Below are 24,573 nucleotides of genomic sequence, written 5' to 3'. Positions count from 1 at the left end.
TCTTTGTTTTTAATTAAAATTTTTTTTTTGAGAGGTGTCTTACTGTTTAGACTTGCCACAAACTCTAGGCTCACATACTCCTGCTGCCTCAACCACTGTCCCCGCCCCCGCCCTGAATATGCGCCACAATCCTTGCATGACTCTGCCTTTGACAATATTTAATAATGTTTCCCACCAAATCTTAATGCTTGTTCTTGTTATCTTCACAGCCCCTTCCAGTCTCCAAGAACCGTCTGGAATAAATGCTGAAGCAAAGAACGTGAGCATCTTTAAAATAATTCAACTTCACAAGAAAAGACTATCCAGGCGCTCTGCTTTAACTTTTGGGTTCAGGATACTCACAGGGTTCCCCGGGAGTCCCATGAGCTTTCTTCCATTTGAAAAGAGGCCCCAAAGCATATGTTCTCTAATCACAAGAGGGTCAGGTTGTAAAACAACAGGCTGGGTTGTGTTGGCAGGCCTTAGCACACTTCTGTTAAAAAAAAAAAAAATAATAGGGGAAATCAGAAAATATTTCATTTCTTTTTTTCTTTTTCTTTCTTTCGTTTTTTAGAGACAGGCTTTCTCTGTCTTGGCTGATTTAGACTGACTTTGTAGACCAGGCTGGCCTTGAACTCACAGAGATCCACCTGCCTCTGTCTCCCGAGGGCTGGGATTAAAGGTGTGCGCCACCAAACTGGCTTCAGAAAATATTTCTAACTAAAATGATAATGGCACTAACTAAAATGATAATGGCATGCAATCGACCCACATTTATGGGCTGTGGCTGACGCAGTACTCAGAGGGAAATTCATAGGGGTTAGCACTAATTTTGGGAAACAAGCTGTTCTGTTTAGTATGTATGCCAGCGTCTTCAGCTCCTTTCCCTTGACAATGGGCAGGCACTTACTGATAACAAAGACCTACTGTGTGTCTACAGTGTTCGAGAAGTGACACTAGGGGCTGAGTTGAGAGGTTGAAAAGGCAGATGTGGGGCTGGAGAGATGACTCAGTGGTTAAGAGCCCTGTCTGCTCTTCCGAAGGTCCTGAGTTCAATTCCCAGCAACCACATGGTGGCTTGCAACCACCTATACTGAGATCTGGTGCCCTCTTCTGGTGTGCAAACTCACATGCAGGCAGAACACTAAATAAATAAATAAATACTTTAAAAAAAAAAAAAAAAAGGAAAGAAAGATAGAAAAGAAAAGGCAGATGTGGTCTCTGCCTGAACCTTAGGGATAAACACCCAGGAAGAAAGAAACTGAGACTTGTGTGTCTAATAGAAACCGTGTGGACTGATAGCAGTGATCAGAGCGTGCCCTCACAGGTGTGCTCAGAGGCGATATGAGGACTGAGAGGATGGCTCAGTGGCAAAAACTCTTGCTATGTGGCATAAACAGGACACAATAGCAAGCACCTGTTATCCTGGTGCTCTGACAAGATGGGAAGTGGGGCCACAAGGATTCCCAGGAGCACAGAGGCCAGGGGAGGATGAGAGCCCGAGTCTCAAACAAAGTGGACAGCAAGGACTGACGGCTGACATGTCCTCTGACCTCCACAGGCTCAGGGCACACACAGGCCATCAGAGGTTGAGTTCCCCTGCAGCCTCATGTTATTCCAGGTCAATGCTTGAGCGAGAGTACCCATAGCTAAGTTGTTTAGCTGGTCCCATCAGCAATTACTTCCGGAATCCACTTCTGGCCTGGTGCTTCCTCCACTGGAACTGACATGCTCTCTGTTGCCTAGCCAGGACTGTCTGTCTTCCTTCTGATGCTTCTGGGAGCAGGTCCCACAGGGAAGCTTCCCTGTCTCCATGGCAACCGTGGGCATCAGAAGCTAGCAAACCCTCAGAGGGACAAATACCTGGAGGCTCAGAACATGGCTGGAGGACACAGGTTCATGACTCTGAGACTTGGCTGGTCCTAAGCCCTGTGTTCTTTTTAGTTTTTCTTTCTTTGTGTGTGAATGTGCATGAGTATGTGGCGACCTGAGGACAACCTCAGGTGTTGTTCTTCTAGAACCATCCACCTTGGTTTTGTTTTGTTTTTGAGGCCAGGTCTCTCTCTATCCTAGAGGTTGTCACGTAGCCTAGTCTGGGTTGCCAGTGCATGTAGTGAGACTTCGGGAACCTTGGTTTCTAAAAACAAACAAACAAACAAACCCAACACAGAAATATTATAAGAATATGTTTTGGTTGTAATCCCAGGTGTGGGGCTATGGGGTTGCTTTGAAGCAGCTGGCTATGATTTGCCTCATGCTGTAGCAGAGGTATAGTTTTGCTATCTGCAGGTAGTTTCTGCGATTGTGTGATGTTTGGAATTCTGGGAACTTTTCAGAGGATATAGAACTGCAGAGGGCCCAACAGGTGGGGTCAGTGGTTTTGCGAAGGGAGCACGGGGTGAGTGTGGCGGCGCGGGGGGAGGGGGAGTTGTGGCTGTAGTTTGTTAGGAGTCATGCTTAAAGAAGAAACAAGAAAAAAATTTAGATTCAGAGAGCTCTCTTTCTCCCTCTACTATTCTTTCTCTCCTATCTACTGAGAGGGGGGTGAAACCAGGGGTGAGGGAAAGAAAAGGTGGGGAGAAGAAGAAACCACAAAGTAGCTTAGACCAGCTACAAGGAAACCCTAGAGATCCACCCGTTTTCACTCCCTCCAAGGCTGGGATTACAAGCAAACATCAGTACCCTTGGTGGGTTTGGGGCTTGGATTCGGGTCATCATGCTTGCAAACCAGCGGCCTTACTACACGAGTCATCTCTCCCTAAATCCCTCAGGCCTATATATTTTTAACTAATTGCCCCATTCTTTCTTATTCTCTTACTTCCTCTAATTGGATCCCCTCTAATGAAACACAGGTGGTATGCTGAGTTTTAAGTGTCCATTAATGTCCCTGTTCTTCCTGGGGACAACAGGGGGTTACTGATGCCATGTCTCCCATCAGCAGCACAAGGCCTGGCCCAGGATGGCCTCTGTCCGTGCAGGTGACTGACTGCATAGTGAGCCCTAAGCCTACATTGGAGATAAAGCTATGTATCCAGTGAGTCTTAGGAAGGCACTCCGTGCCTCCTGAGGGAAAGCCGAGGGCAGGAGACCACCCAGAAGTTTCTCTGCTCTGAGTCTCACCCTGGCACATGCTGTTCTGGTGTGGGGGCAGGTTGGTAGCAGCACTCTACAGTGAAGCCGACTTACGGAGTGTTGCCTCACCGGTGGTCACTTCCTCTGCAGGGAGACAGTGGGAATCTGAAGGTGTTCACTGAGCCTGAACTGTTCGTGGACCCTTTCACAGAAGTCACACTGGGCTGGCCAGATGATGACCCAGGCTTGGACTTTCGCTGGTCCTGTGGTAGGTGGAGCCATTCTCCTGCCCCCCCTTGTCACCGATGAGAGAGCTTGCCTGTTCTCTCTCTTCATCCCTGTGTGTGTCACTGTGTCCGCCATCAGCCTGTGTGCTCCAGAGTGTAAACTGCAGAAACGGGTGTGGAGGCAGCAGCAAACCAAGGAGAGATGGGGGTGGCCCTGAGTTCAGGTTCATCCTCAGCTGGGTTCAAGACTATATGGGATCCTGACTTGAAAATTCTGAACAATAACTACCTTCTCCATGATTAAAAAACCAAGATTGATGTATTCATTTTTATTTTATGTGTGAGTCTTTTGCCTGTATGCATGTGTGTGCACCATGTGTGTGTGTGGTACCCACAGAGGTCAGAAGAGGGTATTGGATCTCCCAGAACTGGGGTTACAGAGGATTAGGGGCTGTCATGTGGGTGCTGGGGATTGAATCTGGGTCCTCTACAAGGTCAACAGGTGCCCTTAGCTGCTGAGCCATCTCACTTCGATGCTGTAGTACCTCCCTGTCCTTCCTGGTCTTCATTGTCAGGACAGCAGAGGGCCAGGGTGCTGTGGAGTCAGTGTTCGTGTGTTTTTCCACTTCTCTGCTCTGATAAACAGTGCTTCCGGTCTTTGTCTTCTCCTGTGGCTACTTTCATAACTGAAAAAAAGTTTAAAAATTGGAGTAATCAGGGCTAGTGAGATGGCTCAGCAGGCAAAAGTGCTTGCCGCCAAGCCTAACAAGTTGATTTTAATCTCTTGGAGCCCACATGGTGGAAGGAAAAAACAGACTCCTTCAAGTGGTCCTCTGCCCTCGACATGCACCCATGACATGTGCACCCGTGTATACACACACACACACACACACACACACACACACACACAGACACAGGACAACTGGAGGTTGGGCATGGTTGCTCAGCCCTGTAGACCTGGCGGTCAGGAGGCAGAAGCAGGAAAATTGAGAGTGTCAGGCTAGCCCTGGGCTGTGCAGCCAGATCTTGTCTCAACAAAACAAAACCACCATTAACAGAAAGAAGCCTTGCTAAACCAGAAAAGTCCACATTTGTCTGCCCATCCCTCTCAGGACATTGCTGGGCGCAGTGGAACGACTGTGTGGAGAGGCACCTGCTCCACACAGACCAAAGGCTGCTGGTGCTCCATTCCTCCTGCCTGCCACCTGTCAACTCTGCTGTCACCCTGCACTTGGCTATCCTAAGGGACCAGGAACTGGAGAAAGAGACAGAACAGTGCCTCTATGTGTCTGCTCCCCTGGAACTTGGGCCTCAAATCAGGTGAGGCATCTGGGCATGCTCTCCATCAACCAGCACCACTCAGGGGTGGGACTTCTGGTCAGGATGGGACTTCCAGATGGGGAGGGACTTCCTGGGTGGGTCAACTACTTCCCCTCTGCTCCCACAGGGATGGCAGCCTGGGGATCAGCAATAAATGGCATGACAGGACAGCAGAAGTCTATGACAACTTCTCCATTCAGGGGACAGAAAGAGCTCCACTGTAGAAGGTGGAACTCAACTGAGACTCAGAGAAGGGGAGTAGGGAGGAGGAGAAAGAGAGAGGCAAGGCCTTGCAGGTCATGCCAGATTTAAGTCGCTCACCCAGGAGTCTCTGGTGAAAACTACCCAAGGTCTCTGGGAAGGAGGGGGCATGATCACAGCTTACTTCCAAACATTCTGCTCTCAGGATAGAAGGGGCTTCGAGGAGATGGCGTAGCATCTTATAGGAGTCAAGACAGGCACTTGAGGTAGGTGGGCCTGTCAGCTCGGTCCCTGCTGGAAGCATATAGCTCCGTGTAGTCAGAACTAATTAAAGGTGGATAAGCATCGTCTTTCAGGTGTGAGGGGACAGAAGTGAAGGAATAGTGAAGGACAGCAGGCAACAGTGCGGGACTACACCAGGGTGGGGCAAGACGTGGCTCCTAGGACTGCAGAGGTAAGAGGGGGCCTGACCAGGATCCCCTCTGAACTGTAGCTGGTGGAGAGAGTGGAGCCATGGCCTTGACCAGAGCATCATTGATTCTGCCACGTTAGCTCTTTGGTAGCCCAAGAATAAATAGCTGCATGCTTTCTGCAAACCAATGCTTTCCACTGGCAGGACCCAAATAGAAGCCCAGAGGGCAGGAGCTGAGATGTTTGTTGCCTCTGGAGAGAGAGAGGGGGGGGGGGGGGAGAGGGAGAGAGAGAGAGCTGAGAATGGCCTGGAAGCTCTGTAGAAACCCACCAGCATGCTTTTACTAGGATAGACATTAGCAAGAAAAGAAGGAAGGTTGGAGGAGTCATGGCATTAAGACTGAGACAATCTGGGGAGGCATTAGACATGCAACAGAGGTCAAAGCACCCTCAGAGGCTCCAGGGATGGGGTATGGCATCATATAGAAGGTTCACGGGGCTGTGGAGACAACAGCTTATTTGATAAAACGTTTGCTGTGCAGGCACAAGGACAGAAGTTCAAATCCCTAGCACTCGAGTAAAAAAGCAGACATAGTACCATGGCCCTATTAAGTTCAGTACAGGGGGAAGCAGAGACAGGGGGAATCCCTGGAGCTTGCTGGCTAGCTTGTCTAGCCAAGCAAGTCATCTGCAGTCTCAGTAAGAGACCTTGTTTCAAACAATAAGATGAAGAGTGAGAGAAGACATCCCAAATCCACCTTTGACCTCCATGTGATTATTGACAAAATTACACGCGTATGCGTGCGCGCGCACGCGCGCGCGCGCGCGCACACACACACACACACACCGAAGCAAAAGCAAGAGAGACGGTCCAGGGTTTGGATCCTGATACACGTTTCATGTTCCATCCACCCACTTAGGAGTCATGTCACCAGGGAGCAATCACGCAAGCCCTCTGAGCCTGGCATGCTCTCAAGTGCCCCAGGGGCTCTGACATGTCACTCTCAGAGCTACCGTATGAGTGCTATGAGGCCACGGCACTGCCACTTATATCAGCACCAAAGAGAATCTCAGAGGCCATGGCACTGTCACTTTTATATCAGCACGAAAGAGCATCTCAGACATCATCTGGCTTTATCCACTTCCTTTGCAGTTAAGAAAACCAAAATCTTATAGTTTAAGCAGCTCCTACAAGGCAAGTCTTTCTAAGTGACAGGGTCAGGATTGGAAGCCATGGCCCTGGCCTGGCCTTCTCCTCCACACAAAGCAAGTTTAGTGGCAAGTGAATCTGGTCATGTCCCAACTCTCGTCACCTGCCTGCAGACCAAGGCTCTGTCTTGGCTTAGGTTGGAGCACTGGTGGCTTTTATTTCATCCTTCATTTGGACAAAGACCATGCCCCATCCTCTCCGCAGACTTGAGAACTGGACAAAGAGCAGGTAAGTGGCCAGGAAGCCCAAGGGACCCTTCTCTCTTTATTCTCTGTACCTGCCAGCTGTGAGAAGAACTGCCGGCCAGTGAAAGCTCACCAAGATATTCTGCTCACAGCCACTGTGGCAGATGAAACCCCAGCGGCCACATTCAGCTGGTACTTAGACACCTCCTCATCAGAGAAGGTGAGATGTCACAACCACTCAGTGGAAACGGAGAGGACCCGACTTGTGTTGCATGCTGGGTCCTGAGCCAGGGTGGGGGGCAGCCAGGAAGATGAGAGGACATATTTTAAGGGGATTTGAAGGAATTTCTAATAGGTGAATGGATACAAAAGAGCCAAGCCTATGGGGAGGCTGACACTGTTGCCCTCAGTCTGAGCCCCTTCCCAGGATGCATACATCACCAGCTGCTATTCAGGAGGCTTGCGGCCTACAACTGATGGACAGGAAAGTCTAACAACCCAGCACCCTTGCCCAAAGGAAGGACATTTCTGCAGCACACCTCTCATGCCCAAGGCCCCACAGGGCCACACTCAGAAGGATGCTTCTTTTTATTTTATTTATTTATTTATTTATTTATTTATTTATTTTTATTTTTTGAGACAAGGTTTCTCTGTGTAGTCTTGGCTGTCCTAGACTTGCTTTGTAGACCAGGCTGCCCCTCGAACTCATAGTGATCTACCTGCCTCTGCCTCCCAAGTGCTGAGATTAAAGGCGTGCACCACCAGGCCCAGCTAGAAGGATTCTTCTTAAAACCACTTGCTCACACTCCCTTCTCTGCCTGGTTTACTTGCCTGGATGATTCCACAGTGAGTCCACCCTCCACAAGTGACCTGCATGCATTCCTCTTTCCTCAGTAAGTGGCCTGTACACATCCTTCCTTAGGCTCCTCCCTCCATAGGTGACCTACACACATCCTTCCTCAGGCTCCTCCCTCCATAGGGGAGGTACCCACACATCCCTCCTAAGACTCCTCACTGCATAAGTGATGTGCACATACATGCCTCCTCAGCCTCCTTTTCTTGGACCCTGAACTCGGACAAGAGGCAAAGCTGGATACTGACTTTTTACTGACCTCCTGGGTAGCAGCAGTGCCCACCATTTGCTCATCAGAGAGAAATTTGACAGGCCCGGGGAGTTGGAAGCCAGGGGACTGAGGATGTCTAGCCATCTACCTACTAGACTCCAGGGCCCTGAGGGCTGTTCTCTTGCAGGCTGAGCCCCTCCCAGTTGTCTGCAGACTCAGAGGATTTTGGCCACGCTCGCTGACCCTCCTTCTCAGCAACTCCTCTATGCTGTTGCTGAACAGCAGCTTCCTGCAGACCTGGGGGCCTGTTATTCGCATCCGGGTCACAGGTGAGACGCTGGCACCCTGTCTCTTGTCAAGGAACCAAGACAAACTTGGAAACACTAAAATAAGAGACTATGGCCTAGCATGGAGCAGGGTATATACGGACTTTCTGCCTGGGAGATTTGGGGCAAAGGATTTGACTTCTTGGTGCCTCAGTTTCTTCAGGGGTGACAAGCTGATCACCCCCCAGTCAACCTGTATGCCCTACCAGGAGGAGCTTAGTCATTAAAATGAGCTCAGTGTTCAAACAGTCACAAAACAAGGATGGCTACACTTACTTTGTCTCTACATTTCCTAAGTGCTAGGCTGGTGGGTAAGTACCACCTGTGCTGGCTGCTGATCCTGTATTTCCTAACGCAGCCCACAGAGCACCCAGAGCCAGGCAAACTGAGGCGGGCACTTGTTCAGTGGGCGTACCTGCTGCTCTACCTCAGGCCTTCTCAACTGATTTAAACCAAAACATCAGTTATAACCAATTAAGATTCTCCTTTGTGTGTGTGTGTGTGTGTGCTGGGGGCTGGAGGAACAGGCTGGAAAGATGGTGCAGCTGTTAAGAGCACTGGCTGCTCTTCCAGAGACAGAGTTCAATTCCCAGCACCCACATGGCAGCTCACAACTGTTTGTAACTCCACTTGTAGGGGTCTGACACCTTCTCATAGATGTATATACAGGCAAAACACCAAAGCACATAAAATAAATAAGTCATTAAAAAAAAAAAAGATGGGCTGGAGAGATGGCTCAGTGGTTAAGAGCATTGCCTGGTCTTCCAAAGGTCCTGAGTTCAATTTTCAGAAACCACATGGTGGCTCACAAACATCTATTGTGAGATCTTGTGCCCTCTTCTGGCCTGCTAGTGTATGTGCAGGCAGAACACTGTATACTTAATAAATAAATCTTAAAAAAAAAAAAAAAAAAAAAAAATCTCCTTTGCTCAGCTCCTGCATCCACGTGCTCTTTTTAAACTCTGTGACTGTGCCAGGCCAAGTGTACATTGCCGCTGGACAGACAGGGCCTCATGATGCTGAGGGTGAGGATGGAAAGAGATTGCTTCTGGGTAGGGTCCACCTGCTTCCGGCTGCCAGCTCTGTTCCTCGCTGGCTTCTGAGTAAGCTGCTCATGAAGTTGCTATGAGGAAGTTATTATTGGCTCCGCCTTACAGACGACAGAGGTTAAATCCAAGGCCACTAGGACAGTAATAGCAGAACTCTAGCCTCCATATGTCTGAGTCTCTCCTCTCACTGCCCATTGTTTCAAAGTGAGTCCCTGGGTCTCTGCATTGGAGATAACTGTTAGATATGAGTATTTGGGGCCCACCCCAGAATCTCCAGAGAGGCCAGAGGCTGTGGGTCTGCAGATGGCCTGGAAATCTTTGTTTAACAAGCTCCCCAGGTTGTGTTGGGTTTTTGGACACACAGTCCCCTAAACATAACAAATCTTCACTTTCCAGCTCTGACAAGCCATTCCTATGGGGAAGATACCTATGTGATCAGTACGCTACCTCGACCTGAGGTCCCTGCCTGCACAATAGCCCCGGAGGAGGGTACTGTACTGACAAGCTTCGCTCTCTCGTGCAACACCTCCACAGCCCCGGGCCCCATGGAGTACTGCTTCTGTCTGCAGACAGGTACTAGCTAAAGACTCTGCTCTTCCCTCAGCCCCTAGGCTCATCTTCTCCAACAATGGGGACTGTCCCTGTCAGGGACCTGTGTTAGAGTATGTTCTGTAATGAGGGGGTCAGACTGGATGAGGGACTCCTAAGCCTTGGTCACCACAAAACACCAGTCCAGTCATCACACCAGAAGGACAGCATGTAACCAAGCCCAGAGGACACAATGACTTTGTCTCAGTGTAGGGTATATGAGAGGGTTAAATGAACAAAGAGTCCCAACAGGTCATACCATACCAGGCCATAGTCCGAGAGAGAGAGAGAGAGAGAGAGAGAGAGAGAGAGAGAGAGAGAGAGAGAGAGAGAGAGAGAGAGAGAGAGAAGCTGTGACTCTGACTCTTTGAGAGTCTGGATTTGGAGCTATCTGGGAAGACAGAGCCGGATCTGGCTCACAGAATTTTCAGCACTTTGACTGACCCTGACTTGTAAATGACAGCAGAGAATGACAGTGCCATGGGACAAAGAAAATTTCAAAGATATCAAAGAGCATTTTCTTTTCTTTTCTTTCTGCGAAGGTTCACAGAGGGTGACCATCAGAGATCTTTCCTACACTGCATGACACCCAACACAGTCAGCCATGCCAGTCATGAAAATTGCAGTTTCAGAACAGCAGTGACTATGAAGGGATGGGTGGCCTGGGGCAGCTCACTCCATTTACTATTCCATTTTGGTGGCCGTTGGTTCTCCCTGTGGACCTGGGCGTTTGGGGACTGTCACACAAGCTCTGTGTGGGCCTTAGCCAAAGCAGAACTTTCTTCCACACTGAGGCACCATGAGTGGTGCTGGCATACTCTGCAATATCCTGCCCCAGACACGACATGACATAGACAGTGTACCTTGACCAGGGAGTGGTGGGTGTAAGCCTTTCTGAGGGAGTATAGTTTTCACGGGGTACCCTGTCAAAGCATATGCAAATGCCGGGCTGCGAAGAAGGCAATGACTGGTTCTGAGTGTGGAAAGAAAAAGAGAAGACAAACAAGGCAATTAGGCTCCATTTCCAACTGCTCCTCCTCTCTGCACCAAAAAGGAGAGGCCATTCCCTGCCCCCACCACCACCACATTTTTGTCCCCAACTCCCATCTCACACAGCTGAGCAACAAGTTAAGGAGGTGTGGCCACACAACAGTGAGTATTCCGTTGCAAGCCAATAGTGTCACAATTGTCTGCACACTACACAGTGACTGGAGACTCCTGTGGTATGTGAGTCTCCTTTAAGGGGAAAAAAAAAATTCATCCAAATGCCAGGCTGTGTTCTGGATGCTAAGTGTGTAGCGGTGAACACAGCAGAGGAAGTCATTACCTTCATGCCCTTTAGCATATAGTAGCAGAGACAACTGGTAAACCAAGACGTGTACCACCGGGGAGTGTTGTTTGAGACATAGGGACAAGGTGCTGTGAGGCTGGTGAAAGTCCACAGGAGAGTGCTTGTCTGGAGTGCTTACATGTGTGAGGCCCTGGATTCCACTCCCACCCCTGTGAAAACACATTAGAAAACTAAGGTGGGCACCAAGGGCGGTGGCTCATGGCTACAGTCCCCGCACTTGAGAGGCTGGGCCAGGAGGACTGCCTTGAGCTCCAAATCAGCCTGGGCTCCACGGTGAGTTCTAGGCCAGCCTGAACTGTAGAGTGAGACATTGTCTCAGGAAAACAAAACAAACCCAGTAAAACCACAAGTAAATAGCAACAAACAAACAAACAAACACAACAATGGGATGACTCGGTAGCTCTGTGGGTACAGGTGCTTGCTGCTTTGGCCTGGGACTTGAGTTTAATCCTCAGACCCACATAAGGGTTTTAGGAGAAAACTAACACCATGAAGCTATCCTCTGCACTCCATACATGTGCCATGATATGTGGGTACTCCTATCACTCACACGAACACACACACATCACATACACACACACACACACTCAGATATTACAACACATCACCCCCCCATGCCACCCACATCACACACCCCACACCACATCACATCACACATATTACACACACACACACACACACAGACACACACACACACAGACACACACACACAAAGACTTAAAACCAAACCAAACTCACCCAGCTTAGTTTGCTGGTTCCTGAAGAGGTGTGCTCTCTTCCAAGGGGAGTTTTGGGGGTCTGTTTCTCTTCCTCTTGCTATTCCTTTCTCTACCGTCACCCTATGACTTCTTTTTGTTCATATTGTCATTTGTTTTTACCACATTAAAGAAACAAAAATCACCAAAACCAAAACAAAGCGCCTTTGGGCTGAAGAGATGGCTCAGCAGTTAAGAGCACTTGTAGCTCCTTCAGTGGACCCGGGTTCTATTCCCAGCACCCACATGGTATCTCACAAACGTCTGTAGCTCCAGTTCCAGGGGATCCAATGCCCTCTTCTGACCTCCTTAGGCACCAGGCATGCATATGATGCGCAGATAAACATGGGGAAAACACCTACACACAAAATAAAAATAATCTAATTTTTAAAAGTTTAAAAGCCAAACCAAAGCAACAAAAATAAACAAACAAACAAAAAACCAAAACCCACTTGAAAATGGGGTGAAGGTCCCTCAATTTGTCACACACATCAGAGAAATTATTCTGAAGGTACAGAAACCTGTGTGGTGGCCTTCTCCCAAACCCTGTGGGTTTCCAGAGTGGCTGCCACACCTTCAGTAGCTAGGGCTTCTCTGTCTCTGTGGACATGGGTTTGGCTCTGCCCTCCTAATTGCTCTAATTCCATTTTTACCAGGTTCCTGCCTCCACTGTGGCCCCAAACCAAGCCTGCCTGCTGTGTACCTACCACTTGGAAAAGAAAAGGATGGCTTTGTCTCGACAGTGGTCATCTCTGTCACCAACCAGGCAGGAGACAGAGAGCAGACCCAAGTGGCAGTTAAGGTGGGTGGCAATTGATGGCTCGTGTTTCTGTACTGGGATGCATCTCTCCACCCAAATGAACTACAAGAACTACAAGGCATGTGGAGGCAGCTGAGGGCACAGGTGATGAATCGCCTATTCGGTCATTCCTTCCACAAATATTTACAAAGCACCGATCCCCCTGTGTGCCAAGTCCTGAGGATACAGCCACAGATACAAGCGCTGCCTTTGTGTATCTTATGACTTAGTAGCCGGAGTATGGGGAGATCCTGGGAGCAGGGGCAAGAGGGAACAGAAGAGCTCAGGGATGAGTTAGGACAGGGATGAGGTGGCAGAGATCTGGGCAGGTGCAGGTGTGGTTGGGGGGGGGGGAGGGACGGAGAGGAGGGAGCGAGCAGCTAGAGGTTTGCCCAAGCTGTGGGGGTGGAAGCCATCCGCTGCCTGGTACCATAAATGGGTCCAGGCACCCTCCAGCCTCAGGAAGTGTGAGTGCCCTTCTACAAGGTCTGCTCTGCTCCCAGACCCATGACTTGAGGAGCCAGCTTCTTGAATAAAGACCACTGAGCTCATTTCTGGCTTCCCTGTCAGGTGGGACACGGTGACACCGGTGTTGAAGAGGTGACATTCCAAAATATTGTGTCAGAGAGAATCACCACGGCTCTGCAAGATGAGAGTGGGCATGAACAGCTTCTCCTATTGGCCAAGGCTGTGTCCTCTGAGCTTAACCAGGAGGACCAGAGCCCAGGTGCTGGGCAGCTTAGAATGGGTGTCAAGCAGAAGGTGAGTGACATGGGTCCTTTAAGGTCTGCACGTGGCTTCTTGGGGTGGGGGCGGGGCTGGTGAATCAGAGGAGCCTTTGTGTGCCTCCCATTGGTCACTGTCACTTCCTGGGACATCCAGGGAAGGAAAGACCCTATTTATTAGTATCCCACTTTCTGGGCTCAACTCCATGGAGCCTTCTGGAACCTGATGGGAAGCTGAGAGCCTCGCTCCAGCTCCCTCACACCAAAGATGACAAAACTGAGGACCAGAGGAGGACAGTGAGTTGGCCCAGATCAGGCATGCTTTGGCAAGGCTGGGAACCTTCTGGAGCCTGTAGGGGAAATGTACTCCTGACTTTTTCTAGCTTCTAGAGGTCATCATCAGCCCTGGGCTAGGAGACCAATCATAGGTCTCCATACTTGCATACCAAGTGTGTTACTAACTGAGCTATCACCCCAGCACCCCCTTAGTACATTTTTGAAACCCTCTCCTCTCCTCTTCTTCCCACCTTTGTGTGCATCACCCATCTCCTTCACCAATGTTCCTGCCCTGTTTCTTGTAGAGACCCTTGTGATTTCACTGTTCCCACCTGTAACTGCCAAATGATGTCCCCATTTGAAGGTGCTGAACTGAACTATATTTTCAGAATGATTTTACCAAAGCATGTTTTCTCTGTGGGGCAACGTGGTCACGGGTTTCTAAGACCCAGATGTGGGTATCTTTTGGTTGTTATCCTGTCTGCCACGCATCCAGATCTACAGAGTCTGAATGAGCCTGGTCATTCCTGGGACCCCAGATTCTTCCAAAATGCCTCCCCAGAGCCTTTGGAATTCAGCTTCCCTCCTGGCCTTTCTCCCTCTGTGCCAAGGTCAGAGAGCTTCTGCTGAGATCACTGTCCCTGGTCACCACTGGCCTAGAGAACATGCAGAGGGTCCAAGGTTTGGCTGAGGCGCTGAGAGAGGTGACTCACCTCAGCGAGGAACTCACCCCTGTGGCCCAGGTGAGAATTTCCCCTGGCTGAGCCAGGCTATTGCACACATTCTTCCCTGGTGTGGGGGTGGCGACTCATTAGGGGATAGATGATCAAAGAAGTCCCTCAGTTATGGTGCTGTCCTGGGGCTACAAGACTTCTGCCATCTTTTTTTTTTTTTTTTGCCATCTTTTTTCTTTTTCTTTCTTTCTTTCTTTCTACGATTTATTTATTTATTTATTTATTTATTTATTTATTTATTTATTTATTATGTATACATTGCTCTGCCTGCTTGTACCCTTGCAGACCAGAAGAGGGCATCAGATCACATTATAGATGGTTATGAGCCACCATGTGGTTGCTGGGAATTGAACTCAGGACCTCTGGAAGAGCAGTCAGTGTTCTTAACCACTGAACCATCTCTTCAGCCCCCTTTTTTCTAAGAGTCCTTCCTGGGTGGAGCAAGGGAAGGTGCTCCAATGCAGGCCCTGGTGCTTCACACTGGGCTAAAGGGCTATGTGCTTGCTGCCCACTGGTGGGTCCCAAGTGTGAGTCCAGATATTGCTGTTGACCCACTGTGTATCACGCTAGCATGCAGCTGCTGGCTTCTGCCGTTCTAGCCTGGGGTCTCCCTGACCCTCAGAACTCTCTCTCTTGCTCTTGTGGCAGGGGGTTCACTCAGTGCTCAGTGGCTGGTGGGTCTGGGGCACATGTACCTCAGTGTCTGGACACTTTTGGTGGGTAAGCCCTGAGCAGGACTGAACCCCAGATCAAACCTCAACAGGCTCGATCATACCTTCTGCGTTGACCTCTGACCCATCTCTCTTAGTTATGGTTTTATTGCTGTGAAGAGACACCATGGCCATGACAATTCTTATAAAGGAAAGCATTTCATCGGGCCTGGCTTACAGTGTTCAGAGGTCTAGTCCATCATCATCATGGCGGGAAGCATGCAGGCAGACATGGCGTTGGAGGAACGGAGAGAGTTCTACATCTTGGTTTGCAGGCAGCAGAAGATTGTGAACCACAGAGTGTAGCTTGAACATAGGAGACCTCAAAGATCACCCCTACAGTGACACACTTCCTTCAACAAGGTCACACCTCCTGATAGTGCCACTCCCTGTGGACCTATGGGGACTATTTTCCTTCAACCCCCACTCCTTCCCTCTCTCATGCGTCCACTCCTCCAGAACGTTCCCAGGGGTCACCTTCAAATCAATGACTTACACTCAAACTCTTGCTTCAAGATCCTCTTCCTGAAGAATTATAGCCAAGTACCACGTTCCTGGGGTTACAGCAGCCCAGGATCAAAACGAAACCACCACAAAGCCACAGAGAGGGGAAAGTGCCCTGATCCTGCCCGGCTGCTCTCCCAGGAGGCCTGTCCTCACAGATCTCCCAGCCCGAAGCCAGCACAGCGGGAACTGTGCCAGGGTGTTGATGGGACACTTCCGTTCCCACCCCATCTGCTCGTTTGTCTGTGTTATGCACCCTTGCATAGACACACCCCTTCCTATATCTCCTATCCCCATTTCTGTGCATTTGTGCTTACACTAATTCACTCATTCTACGAATACCTCTGGAATGCCTGTGTGTGCGGCACATATTGAACACCCACACACATGGACCTCATAGTGCTTCCCAGCTACTGGGGCACCTAGACATTAAACAAGTAATTTTTACAAGCACATATACATTTACAAACTTGGTATGAGTGTTATGTCCAACCATCTACCCTCCATCCACCCCACTCTCCATCCGTCCACCCTCCATCCAGATCTCCTTTCTCTATCAACCCCCTCATTCTTCATTTGTCCTCTGCCCATTTTTCATCTATCCATCCTCAGTCCACCTATTGTCCACCTGTCATCCACCTTCCATCTGTCCCCCCACTCATCCATCCTCTATCCATTCTCCACCCCGCTCATCAGCAAATGTTGCCAAGTGTCTGTCTTGTGTAGGACATTATGCAAAGGATCCTGTGAAAGATTCAGAGGCGGCAGACCAGGGTTCTCTCCCAGAAGAACTGCAATTCCAGTCAGGGGAGAGAAGCCAGTTTTAAGTCAGGCTCTGGTGTAGCTCTTCCCTGGCTTGGGTCTCTCCCACACCCCCTTCAATACACTTCTTGTTCTTTAAATGGTGCCATCCCAGGCAGGGACTCACAGTATTTTTCCTTCTTTGGGTGATCCCAGTGGGAGGCCAGCCGGGCTCTGCAGCATTCCACTGAAGCCCTGTTGGCAGCCAGTGCCAAGGTTCCTCCTGAGGATCATAGACGCCAGGAAGCCACCAGGGCCATGCTTCAGGCAGTGGGGAGTGTACTGGAAGCTTCTGTCAGCCATGGATCAGAAGAGCCCATGGAGGCCAGCAGCAGCCAGGTGGGTGCTCTGGACCAGGTGCAGACCTCGTCCACACACTGCAAGTCCAGCTCATGCCAGCGTTGCTAGGTGATTCCTTCTTGAGAGCCCACATATGAGGAAACAGGTGCAGAGGTTACAGTGCCTCTTGGAAGCTGGGAGGAAGGTTCTAGAAAGCAGTGAATGAACAGCACACAGAACAGGGGTGTTGCCTTCAGTGAATCCCACCTGTCACTTGGGAGCCAAGCCACCCCTCTTCCCCAAGTTTCCTTCCCTCATCTGTACCTGGAGGCACTCTGACTTACCCCATCAGCTGTCCGCTGGACAGGTTATATGAACCACTTTGGGCAATATCCTACTTCCTGTAACCAAACTATGGAATGTCTCTAGGAATCAGCCACACAGAACAAGAGAGAAAGGACAGGTGTGACCCCCAGAGTCACCAGTGGGCCTTAGAGGACTGTCTTTCAGGGCAGCATCATGGCAGAGCCACAAAGCCTAATGGTAACTGCTCCACAGTCCTCTATCCCACGGACCACCTTTCCTATTCTAAGAGAACTGAAAGACAGGCATATGCAAAGATGTCTCACACGTTCAGATACTAAACAGACTCCCAAGATCATTCTTTATCCACTAGTATATGCACACCCTTCCTAGCCTTGTTTGTCATCATAAGGATGTGTCAAACATTTTTAAAAAATATTTATTTATTCAAGGGGCGCACACGACACAGAATGCATGTGGAGGTCAGAGGACAACCCATGGGGACTGATTCTCTCCTTCCACCACATGCGATGAAGTTCTCACATTACTCCTGTGCACATGAATCCCTGGGATGGGACTCGGGTCACCAGGCTTAGTTGCAAGCACCTTACCCACTGAACCAACTATTGGGCACCAAACGTGTCCTAATTGGCAGGAATCTGGGCTTTTCCTGTGGTTCTTGCCTCTCCTGGAGTAAGACCTAAGCCATGCATAGGCACCTGCGGTGCAGAGTCACACACACACACACACACACACACACACACACACACACACACACACACACAGCATGATGCCTCTTTATATGGACCCCAGAGCTAGATTTCTCGAGAGGCCTGGTTCATCTCACCAACATGTGACTTTCCTGAGTCATCTCCTTTCTGTGTTCTCTCCTCTCTTCTGCCAAGGGGAGGGAAAACATTTGCCTCATGGAGCTGCCGTGAGGGTGGAAGAGCCCACGGGAGTCAGGCAAATGGTTTGGATTTTGTAGATGCCTGCTTTGCCTATGACCTGCAGGGCTGTCATGGTCTGTCACTTCCCTGGCCTCTCCTAGTCCCTGCTAAGAGTCCCATGCTTACCTGGTGACAGTAGCCAAGGGGGGCTGTGGTGACGGCCCATAGTCCCACAACATAGAAGTAGTGTTCTGCTTCCATTCATTCCAGGCTCTCATTGGGTCCCAGCTGCTTCAGATTGTGGACCATTTGCAGACTGCTCTTCTACTGGGGACATTGCCAGGGGGCCTTCCGGCCATCCTGGCCACGCCCTCCATCTCTGTGTACACAGACAGGTACTGAGCTGCACTGTGCATACCCAAGAAAGTTGATGCCCTAACCCACATCCCAAGCTACCCAAGGCAGGGTCAGGAGGCCAGTCTTTGGGCTGGAGAAGTACTGGGACCTGGGCCTGGCGTATGGGTGTAGTAGAATCTTCTCACCATGGTAGGTATTTGTATGGAGGGCTAAGGCCAGTGTTAGAGTCACCTGAGCTGTGCAGGTAACGGGGCTAATGAGTGGGACCACCTCCTCACACACGCGATCCTCACTGTGTCCTGGGTGGTCCTGGCTATCCCATTGTCAATGGAAAGTCTGTGGCAATCCCAGGCCTACTTACCTTGAGATTTCCCAGGAAGGTTTGTGTCAGTGAGCACTGACTGTGGTTTCAGGATCCTTTCTGTTGTGTGTGTTTTCCAGGGGAGTTGCTTTGATGTATTGATGTATTTATTTGTTGAGGCAGGGTCTCTCTGTGTAGCCTTGGCTGACCTATGTAGATCAGGCCGGTCTCAGAATTGCAGGAATCACTCTGCCCCTGCCTCTGTGCTGGGGATGTAGGCAAGTGAGCCACTACGGCCAGCCTGGGGCAACTATTTTAATTCACCCACATACAGAGGGAAACAACAGAACAAAGAAATAATGTCACCCAAGTCTAGCTTGGGTACTTAATGAGGTTAGCTACAGGATGTAGGCAGCTTATGGGTGGCTACAGCATCAAAGGGAAGAGACCCACTTCTCAGCAATTATTGCCTGCTTATATGTCGTTGGGGATGGGAGGAGACTTATGTTTCTCTGGGCCCCACAAGCCTTGTGAGCTTTCTTGTGGAATGTTAGTGGGCCTAGTCTTAGGGCCATTAACTGATACAAGATGGTAAAGAGCATGTCCAACTAGAAGAAAACACACACATACCACACACACACACACACACACACATACACATACATACATATAGCACACACATAGCACATACATACACATATACACCACACACACACACACACCACACACCACACACACATACACACAGCCCACACACACCACACACATATACACACATATACCACACACCACACCACACACACCACACACACCACACAGGTGCACACACACACACACACACACACACACAGACACCCCTCAGTGCTACTCCCTGGCCAGTAGGCAAGATGGAGGCTCCTTGACTCCTCATACCAGGATTGTTCTCTTGGGTCCCAGTGGCAGATTCCATAAGCAGAATTCAGCTCTGAAAACATGGACCTCCGATCCACACAGGGGCGCCAGCAGCTTCCGATGTGGCTTCTGTTTGAAACACAGAAGCTGCTGAACACAAAGTACAGCCATCCCTGACAGTAAAGTGGAGCCCATAGTCCCTCTCCCTGCACAAACTGGGGTTCCTCCTCAAACACCAACTTTCTTCCTTTTCTCACTCTGTGCTCAGAATTCAGCCACGGAATTGGCAAGGCTCGTCAGTGCATACTGCCACCAATGACTCTGTGAACTTCACCCTGCCTGCCACCTCTCTCCGCCTTAGGGAGGACAGCCAGGAGCCTGTGGACATAAGGGTAACCCGGCAATGCCTCCTCGGAGACAGCCTTTATAATGTGTCAAGTGCAGACCCTTGCACTTGCTCATTGATGGTGCTAGTAGCCACGCCCCTCCCCCATCCTTTACAAATGCGGTTCAGGGTCTTACCAGAGCCACAGCCAGGAACACAAGTGGACGCAGACCCCCTCAGCTCTGTACACACAAATTCATCCTATTCCAGCAGGCTGCAAGTTTCCTCCAGCGGCCTTGGCTTCGTGTGTTGATAGTGAGGTTCTGCAGACTTCCCTCTGTAACTAGGATGTAAAAGACCAGGGATCCTTCCATCCCACATGAAGGCACATCTAATTCCCCTGAATACTGGTGAAAATAGACCAGCATCTTTCTCTTAGACACTTCTTGCCGCCCCTGGTACCCATGGGGTTAGTTTCTAGAATGTCATGAGCATGAGTTTCAAAGCTGTGGCTGCTCAGTCCTTTATATAGTGTGGTAGAGTAGTCATGCAGAAGGTACACACAGCCTCACATGTACACACACACACACACACACACACACACACACACACACACACACAGGGCAGGGGGTGGGGAAGGAAGGAAGGAAGGAAGGAAGGGAGACTCACTATATTGAGTCTTGGCTGGTCCGGAATTCACTATGTAGATGAAGCTGGCCTTGAACTCACAGAGATCTGCCTCCATCTGCCTTCTGAGGGCTGAGGTTAAAGGCACTGCCACCATGCTCAGCCTACACCTCTGTGTATATGTTAAACCAAGTCAGGGTTGCTTGTAACAGTTTTTATACAATGTAAATGCTAGGTAAATAGTTAATGCTAATGTATTATTTAGGAGAACAGCAAGGGAAAAAAATCAGTACCCATTAGTACAGATGCAATTTTTTCCCCCAAATATTTTCAGTCGACATTTAGTTGAGTCCACGGTCATAAAACTGAAGGTGTGGAGAACTGATTCTGTCAACTCTGGGGGAAGAAAGACTTGCTGATACATGGGGCCAGCCCTCTGAGACCACATCTCTAGAAGGCATCATCAGCTAAAGGGGGGGGTCCTGCATCACCCCATAGAGCAAGGGCTGCTCACTAGGATCGCGTGCTTCCACAGGGCTTGTCACCCCTCATCAGTGCTTCTTGCACTTGCCTTTCAGATGGTGAGTTTCTCACAGAACCCCTTCCCTTCCGGAAGCCGGTTTGATGTCAGTGGAACTGTGGGTGGACTCCACCTGACCAGCCCCAGTGGCCATGCCATCCCAGTGAAGAACCTGTCACAGAATATCGAGGTAGGCACCACGATGTTAGCAGCAGTCGGACAGCACTCAGCTTTCTCTTCAGCTTGGTTTGAGCCAGTTGTGAAAACAGTGGTTAAAGAGAGAAACCACTTGGAGTGCCCCTTGCACTATTAAACATTGGATTCAACTTAAACCCATATGCATGTGACCATTCACACATCTCTGGTGTATGACAGGTTCTCCTGGGGTTATAACCCTGTTGGGTGGAATTCTAATCACGGCACAAACCAAATGTTCATTTTAAAGGCTCAGACTACAGCCCCCAAATGCTTTTCCTTAAACTCTATATGGTTTTCTTTAAAGTCAAACAAGAATGCTAACATGCCACAGTGCAATGGTGCTTGGGTTCTTTTAAGAGCTTATTCACTTTTTTTTTTTAGTCATTTGCTATTTCCTCTCAGTGACCAGTTTTCAGGGATGCCTCCATTGTCACCCATGCATGGTACCCATGCATGTGCCACCAGGGACTTGGCAGAAAGGTGCAGTTAAGGGCCTGGAGATGGGCTGTTACAGCTAGGTAACTCAGGGGCCCAGCAGAGGCACAAGTGACCTCGAGAAAGGAAAGCAGGGTGGGTGGGCATTGACTGCTGTTGATGACGCAAGGAGAGGCTGGAGTGATGGGAGGAACAGACCGGAAACCTAGCCCCAGGTGGCCGGTGGGACTGGAAGGATGGAAAGACAACCTCCCCACCCAAACCTGCAGCAGAGAACTTCTGTGCACATCAGCCCCATAACACCATAGGCCTTTGGATGTGCATCGCGTGTCCTGCCTGATGCCTGAAATTGTTTGTTTCTGAAAACAGATCCTGCTGCCCCGGATTTCAGAACATAGCAAGCCAACGATGCTGAGCCTGGGCACCCCAGAAGTTCTGTGGGTGAATGTGACCGTAGGGGATGCAGCTCTGGGGATCCAGCTGCACTGGGGACCTGGAGTCCCACTCACACTCAGGCTGGGCTATGGCTACCACCCCAATGAGACCAGCTACGATGCCCAAACAGACCTGCCTCCTGTGGCTGCCACAGGTAATCAGCCTCCTCTGATGTTTCTTGAGTGGCCTCCTGGGTGGGGCCAGCTTTCAGACTAAGGTATATATGTATATATATATACACACACACCATATATATGTGAACAACGCTGGGGAGATGGCTCAGTCATTAAAGTATGAGGGCCAAAGCTCCATCCCCAGAAACCACACCAAAATCTTGACATAGTAGCCTATGATCCCCATCCTAAATGGGGAGGGATCAGAGACAGGACAGTCCAGGGGTTCACTGGCTGCCAGCCTAGTGGAATCTGTGAGGCAAGAGGTTTTAGTCTAAGACCTGTCTCAAACAAAAACCAACCAAACCAAAGCAACCAACCAACCAACCAAATAAATAAAAAACCCGATGGAGCTGGAGAGATGGCTGAGGAGAGCACACACTGCCCTTGCAGAGGACCCGGGTTCGGTTCCCGTCCTTCGTGCTGGGTGGTTCACAATCCCCCGGGGACTCTAGCTCCAGGAGGAGCCCTGCCTCTGGCCTCTGTGGGCACCTGCACTTGCAGTCACACACCCCTCACCAAGTTCGGGTAATTAAAAATCATAAAAATGAATCTTTTAAAAAATAAAATAGGATGGAGGAGCATTGAAGAAACCCAGTGTCAGCCTCCAGTCTCACACATGCATAATGTATATGCAAGTGCATATTGCATACACAGATACAGACACACACACACACACACACACACACACACACACTTAATTAAAAAGCAAAGACCAAACTGCCTGCCTTCTTCAGGAGCTTTCATGGACTAGTGTTATTAGTAAACATTTAATACATGCCATGGAGACGTGGATGATCCTGTAAAGAACCTTCCAAAACCAGCTGTAGAAACCTCCACATTCCAGATATGAGCTGGGAGGCTCAAGCCAGGTGCAGAGCAATCCCTGCACTTAGGAACCTGAGGCAAGAGGACCATTAGGGCCAGCCTTGGCTACATAGCAAGTTTGAGGCCAGCCTGGGCTACATAATACTCTGACTCAAAACTACCAAACAAATAAAAATTCAATAGCCAGTCTGATATCACACAGCCAATAAGGAAGGGAGTCAGTCTCAAGCCCTTCATGTCCTGCCATGTCCCTGCTCACTGAGCAAGGAGACTCTGGGGATTCCAGGTAGCAGGTTTACATCCCTGTCAAGTCACCTTGGTGTCCCCTAATTTCATTGAGACCAGAGCCTTGTTTCCTGCAGGTAAGCCCCCCACATGGATCCTGGGTCCACAGGATCTGCCCTTCGGAGAAGGAGCCTACTATTTGAGCGTGGTCCCCAAGGATGACCTGGAGTCCACCTCTGGCAGGAACCTCACAGTTGGCATTACCACCTTCCTGTCACATTGTGTATTCTGGGATGAAGCCCAGGGGACCTGGGACAACTCTGGGTGCCAGGTAAGAAAGTAAAGAATAAGCTGGGGAGACCTGGTGGGCATGTCTACTCTTGTCGGGTCCCCTTTGGACTTCTGGTACAATGTCTCATGCTTTTTTAGGGTGCTCTGCCTATGCCATTTCCAGACTCAGAATGCTCTTCTTGCCCACAATTAGGCCTGTTTTCCTTGAGAAAACTTCAGGGCCCTGACAAGGTCAGATTTCCCACTGTAAACTCTGTGCTCTCCACACTTTACCCTGCTTGGCAGTATAGCCTCCAACCTCTCCCCTGAGGTCATCTAGGGAGCCAGGAGTGCAGGAACAACTGATCACTGAATGAGAATAGGAGTGATTCAGAAGGCTGCCCACTATGTGTATGGTGGGGTGGGAGGGGGGGGGGCGCATGGCCAGCCAGGGTGTCACTTCCCAGAGAATGTCCTCAGCTGTATCCTATGTTCACCTTTACCAGCATTATCTCATCATCACTCAGCTAGCTCCAGGAGACGTGTTGTTCCTATTTCACACAGGGGAGGAGACAATGGATCAGGATACTTGATGGACCTGCCCCCCCCTCCAATGCCACACACATCATGTAGAGGACCTGTGCCTCAGAGCCAGATCTGACTGTGGCCAAATCATCACCATGACAACACAGCTTCCCCCAACTGTTGAGATTCAGAATGACCTTGTTAAGTGTGACCAAGTTTTTACCCACTCTGCCTCATGGAGCTGAAGGCCCAGTGACAGTGCTGGGCCTCCCATAGATTTTCTTCTTACTTATTTCTACCAAGAAAGTTCCAGTAACCCCCATCCCCAAAGCCCACCCCCAGTATCTCCTGGCCTCCCACTCCAGAACTCTCTTCCTGGGGGCCCTTCCAGCTGCCTCCTTCATATTGTTGCCCAGTGTTGGACTTGTTTGTCATCTCATGCCCTACCTGCCTCCATGTAGAATCCAAATGTATCCCTCCTCTCTCTCCATCTATGGACAGAGCATCTTCTTTCATTTATTGGCCACATGTGCAGCCTGTCCCAGTGGAGGGGTTGGATAGACTGGAGAGGAAAACCAGTGAAATAGAAGCCTAGCTGAGGACAGAAACCAGGAGCAAATGATACATCTAAGAGCTGTGTTGCCCTGTAGCTATGGAAGGAGACCACAGAAAGTGAGCTCTTCTGGGCGGTATCAAACTGTACC

The 24,573-nt window shown here is 49.8% G+C and overlaps 1 protein-coding gene across 2 annotated transcripts in view; it reads left to right on the top strand.

The window, feature by feature from the left end:
• The window catches only part of Pkd1l2 (polycystin 1 like 2), a 90,290-nt gene that overhangs the window by 23,379 nt on the left and 42,338 nt on the right, over positions 1–24,573 (top strand). The window contains exons 9-23 of one of the 2 annotated variants that reach the window (XM_051168732.1): positions 210–259; positions 3,202–3,319; positions 4,391–4,598; positions 6,705–6,825; positions 7,857–7,998; positions 9,441–9,617; positions 12,395–12,540; positions 13,108–13,299; positions 14,150–14,281; positions 16,444–16,626; positions 18,030–18,154; positions 19,577–19,700; positions 20,839–20,970; positions 21,783–22,002; positions 23,212–23,405. In XM_051168732.1, the coding sequence (XP_051024689.1) occupies positions 210–259; positions 3,202–3,319; positions 4,391–4,598; positions 6,705–6,825; positions 7,857–7,998; positions 9,441–9,617; positions 12,395–12,540; positions 13,108–13,299; positions 14,150–14,281; positions 16,444–16,626; positions 18,030–18,154; positions 19,577–19,700; positions 20,839–20,970; positions 21,783–22,002; positions 23,212–23,405 (2,264 nt within the window). Of the gene's footprint in view, positions 1–209; positions 260–3,201; positions 3,320–4,390; positions 4,599–6,704; positions 6,826–7,856; positions 7,999–9,440; positions 9,618–12,394; positions 12,541–13,107; positions 13,300–14,149; positions 14,282–16,443; positions 16,645–18,029; positions 18,155–19,576; positions 19,701–20,838; positions 20,971–21,782; positions 22,003–23,211; positions 23,406–24,573 lie in introns of both variants that reach the window. The other variant, XM_051168731.1, reaches the window with a different exon arrangement.

The sequence above is a fragment of the Acomys russatus genome, chromosome 26 (genome assembly GCF_903995435.1).
Source record: "Acomys russatus chromosome 26, mAcoRus1.1, whole genome shotgun sequence".
Classification (NCBI taxonomy): Eukaryota; Metazoa; Chordata; class Mammalia; order Rodentia; family Muridae; genus Acomys; species Acomys russatus.
This window is presented reverse-complemented; position numbering and strand designations above follow the sequence as displayed.